The 4,759-nt window shown below is 39.8% G+C and overlaps 1 protein-coding gene across 1 annotated transcript; it reads left to right on the forward strand.

Moving 5' to 3' along the window:
• The first annotated feature begins 3,607 nt into the window (after nucleotides 1-3,607).
• LOC128039988 (uncharacterized) lies at nucleotides 3,608-3,934 on the forward strand. The gene has a single exon (XM_052628945.1). It carries the CDS (start codon nucleotides 3,608-3,610, stop codon nucleotides 3,932-3,934), a length of 327 nt encoding a protein of 108 aa, XP_052484905.1.
• The last annotated feature ends 825 nt before the right edge of the window (nucleotides 3,935-4,759 follow it).

The following is a 4,759-nucleotide window of genomic DNA, read 5'->3' on the forward strand; positions in this document are numbered from 1 at the left end:
CCAGCCTGCATATGTGTGTTAGCCTTGCTCTTAAGCTCAGAAGTTCATCGAAAGGCGTTAATGAAAGTGCTCAATGAGACCTATGTAGCTAATGACATATCTGTCAACAAGTTGGATCGGTTGGTCAACAACATAAGCGCTGAAAACTTTATCTTCTTTAACGATGATGAAATACTACCTAGAGGCATGGGGTCTACCAAAGCTTTGCATATTACCACCCGATGCAAGGGGTAAACCTTGCCAAGAGTTTGATAGATAATGGGTCAGCATTGAATGCATTGCCCCTATCAACACTTAATAGGCTGCCTGTGGATAGTTCGCACATGAAGACATGTCAGAACATAGTGAGGGCATTCGATGGAACAGAAAGAAAGGTCATAGGAAGAATCGAGAACCTTTGTTGATTAGCCCAACTATTTACGAGATGGATTTTCTCGTAATGGATATCAAGCCCTCCTATAATTGTCTATTAGGGAGGCCATTGATACATTCGGCGGGGGCTGTACCATCATCGTTACATCAGAAACTGAAGTTAGTGTTAGAAGGTCGATTGGTGACAATAAATGCCGAAAAAGATATCATAGCGGCTGTAGCTAATGACGCACCTTATGTGGAATCCAATGAGGATGCAGCTGGATGCTCCTTTCAATCTTTGGAGTTTGTAAACACAACATTCATCTCTGAGGGGAACAAAATTCCCATATCAAAAATATCTAAGACCACAAAGATGGGATTACAATTGTTAGTGGGAAAAGGAGCCTTACCCGGAAGAGGATTAGGGAGATGTCTCCAGGGAAGAACTGAGGCTCCAGTGCTGAAGGAAAAACAAGATCGTTTTGGCTTAGGATATAAGCCAGGCATAAAACAGAGAAGGAAGGAGCTGGAAAAAAGGCAAGAGATGAGAAGAGCACGCCTAAATGAAGAGGGGGTTAAATGGGAACCAATGATAATTCCCCACATATCCAAGACCTTTTATCGGGGGGATCATTTATCTTGAGAAAAGTATGCTAAGGGAGGAGAACATCAATGACATACATGAAGATACGTATTAAGAGGGGATTATGTTAGATATCCGTCCCTATGAACCTAGGAGTGTTCTAAATAATTGGACTGCAGAAGAAATACCTGAAGTTTTTAGAGCTTTCTCAGAGTAATATTCAAAATATGTTTGATGTTTTAGCTTAAGGAACAATGAAAAAATTTTGTGAACTGGGCATATGTCCGAACATCGTTATTTTAATGGAATATGTTTTTGCAATTATTTTTGAGCAGATATTCTTTCAAGATTATTTCATTATTTTTGCACTAATAGTCATTTTGGATTTTTTCATTCTCTTGGGTTTTCTTCCCAAATCATTCATTCATTAATTCATAAACATACCATAAATAGATATTATTAAATTCATACATTCTTTGGTACCCATAACAGGTCCTTGGATATCAATGACGTGAGTGACTCTACAATGGAATTAGAAAATCCTTTTGAGCGGGATATGTGTTTAGAGAGATCTCTTGACTTTAAAGATAACATAGATTGTAACCTATCTCCAGACTTGTTGAGGATGGTAGAGTAGGAGGAGAAACAAATCCTACCTCACAAGGAAATTGTAGAGACTGTAACCCTAGAAGAGGGAAATGTGGTGAAGATTGGAACATGCATGACTGAAGAAGCAAAGCAAGACTTTATTGAGTTGCTTCGAGAGTTCAAAGATGTCTTCGCATGGTCATACCAAGATATGCCTGGGTTAAGTACCGATGTTGTAGTTCACCGTCTTCCTATAAAGGATGATTGCAAGCCCGTTCAGCAAAAACTTCGGAGGATGAGGCCTGATGTTGTACTAAAAATAAAAGAGGAGGTTCAAAAGCAATTTGATGCTGGGTTCCTACAAGCGGTCAAATACTCAGAATGGGTAGCCAATATTGTACCAGTCCCTAAGAAAAATGGAAAAGTACAAATGTGTATAGACTATAGAGATTTGAATAAGGCTAGCCCGAAAGATAATTTTTCCTTGCGTCACATCGACACATTGGTGGATAACACGGCGGGGCACTCATTATTCTCCTTTATGGATAGGTTTTCAGGATATAACCAAATTAAGATGCATCCTGAAGATATGAAGAAAACCACGTTCATAACCTTATGGGGTAATTTCTGTTATAAAGTGATGCCATTCGAGCTGAAAAATGCGGGAGCCACATACCAGAGAGCCATGGTAACACTCCTTCACAACATGATGCACAAGGAAATTGAAGTATATGTTGACGACATGATCACAAAATCTCGGACAGAAGGAGAACATGTGCGAGTCTTAAAAAAGTTGTTCTTAAAATTAAGAAAGTTCCAACTCAAACATGTGCAAGTCTTAAGAAAGTTGTTCTTAAGATTAAGAAAGTTTCAACTCAAACTTAATCCATCCAAATGTATCTTCAGAGCTAGGTCAGGAAAACTGCTAGGGTTTGTAGTCAGTGAAAAAGTGATTGAAATTTATCTAGACAAAGTCAAGGCAATTCGAGATTTGCCTCTACCACGTACCCAGAAAGAAGTCCGAGGTTTCTTAGGAAGATTTAATTACATTGCTCGGTTCATTTCGCAACTGACCGAGAAATGTGATCCTATATTCCGTCTTCTAAAGAAACATAATCCAGATGTGTGGAATGAAGAATGTCAGGAGGCTTTTGACAGGATAAAACAGTACTTGTCTAATGCTCCAGTGTTGTCGCCACCTAGGCCAGATAAACCACTGATACTGTATTTAACAGTATTCAATAATTTCATGGGATGCGTGCTGGGTCAACATGATGAGACGGGGAAGAAAGAGAAGGTGATCTATTATCTCGGTAAGAAATTTACTGATTGTGAAATGAGCTATTCGCTCTTTAAAAAGTTATGTTGTGCCCTGGTCTGGACGACGCGGAGATTGAGGCAATACATGCTTTATCATACGACTTGGTTAATTTCAAAGTTAGACCCTTTAAAGTATATGATGGAGTCGACTGCGTTGACTGGGAGGATGGCTAGGAGGCAGATCCTACTCTCTGAGTTTGATATAGTCTATGTAAATCAGAAGGCTGTCAAAGGGAGTGTGATAGCAGAATTTTTAGCCAGCAGAGTTTTAGAGGACTATGGACCTCTGAATTTTGATTTCCCGAATGAAGATTTGATGTATGTTGCAACCACTGAAGAGGATTCCCACAAGAATCACCTTTGGAAGTTAAGCTTTGACGGAGCTTCGAATGCTGTAGGTAATGGAATTGGGGCAGTCCTTGTATCCCCTAGTGGAGATCGTTATCCTTTTACTAGCAAATTGGATTTTGATTGCACTAAAACATGGCTGAATATGAAGCTTGCATTATAGGCATCCGGGCAGCCATAGAGCGAAAAATTAAGATACTAGAGGTATACGGAGACTCTGCATTGGTAATATACCAGCTCAAAGGAGAATGGGAATCAAGAGATCCAAAGTTAGTCCAGTATCAGAAGTTAGTTCTGGAATTGATTGAGGAGTTTGACAGTGTCACTTTTTGTTATTTCCCACGAGACGAAAATCAGATGGCTGATGCTTTAGCCACTCTAGCCTCTATGATCAAGGTGAACAAACCATAAGACATGAAGCCTATTCAAATCAGCATTTATGAGACTTCAGCTCCTTGCTACAGTATTGAGGAGGAGGAAAACGATGACCATCCGTGGTATCAGGACATACTGCGATATCTAAAAAATCATGAGTACCCCAACCATGCGACAGGAAATGATAAGAGGACATTAAGGAGACTGGCTATTGATTATGTCTTAGATGGAGAAATTTTGTATAAAAAGGGAAATGATCAAGTATTGTTGAGATGTGTGGATGCTGTAGAAGCGAAGAAAATTTTAGAAGAAGTGCATGAAGTTATCTGTGGAATTCATGCCAACGGCTTCACGATGGCCAGATAGATTATGAAATTTGGGTACTATTGGTCCACCATAGAAGGGGATTGCATTAATTATGCTAGAAAGTGCCACAAATGTCAAATTTATGGTGACAAGATCCATGCACCTCATTCACCTCTTCACGTTATGACTTCTCTATGGCCTTTCTCCATGTGGGGAATGGATGTCATTGGGCCAATATCACCAAAGGCTTTTAATGGGCATCGGTTTATTTTTGTGGTTATTGACTATTTCGCTAAATGGGTGGAAGCTGCTTCATATGCTAATGTCACGTCGATATGGAATACCCGAAAGGATCATATCTGAAAATGCGCTGAATTTGAACAACAGCTTAATAGCGGAAGTTTGTAGTCAGTTCAAAATCAGACACCATAATTCGTCGCCTTATCGCCCAAAAATGAATGATGCAGTGGAGGCAGCTAACAAAAATATCAAAAAGATTCTCGGGAAAATGACTGAAACCTACAAAGACTGGCATGAGAAATTACCTTTTGCCCTTCTTGCATATCGAACATCTATTAGGACTTCTACTGGGGCAACACCTTTCTCTCTAGTCTATGGGATGGAGGCAGTGTTACCCATTGAAGTTGAGATCCCTTCTCTTCGAGTATTAGCTGAGCTGGAGTTAGATGAGGCCGAATGGATTCAATCTCGATATGATCAGCTGAACTTGATAAAAGAAAAGAGGCTAAAAGCTATTCGTCACGGTCAGATGTATTAGAAACGAATGATGCGAGCCCATAACAAAAAGGTTCGTCCCAGAGAATTTCACGAGGGAGACCTGGTGTTGAAAAAAATTCTGCCTCTACAAAAGGATTTTAGAGGAAA

Source organism: Gossypium raimondii, chromosome 3 (genome assembly GCF_025698545.1).
Source record: "Gossypium raimondii isolate GPD5lz chromosome 3, ASM2569854v1, whole genome shotgun sequence".
NCBI lineage: Eukaryota > Viridiplantae > Streptophyta > Magnoliopsida > Malvales > Malvaceae > Gossypium > Gossypium raimondii.

Coding starts and splice junctions, on each gene's coding strand:
- LOC128039988 (XM_052628945.1), top strand. CDS start 3,608: ATGAAGCCTATTCAAATCAGCATTTATGAGACTTCAGCTCCTTGCTAC.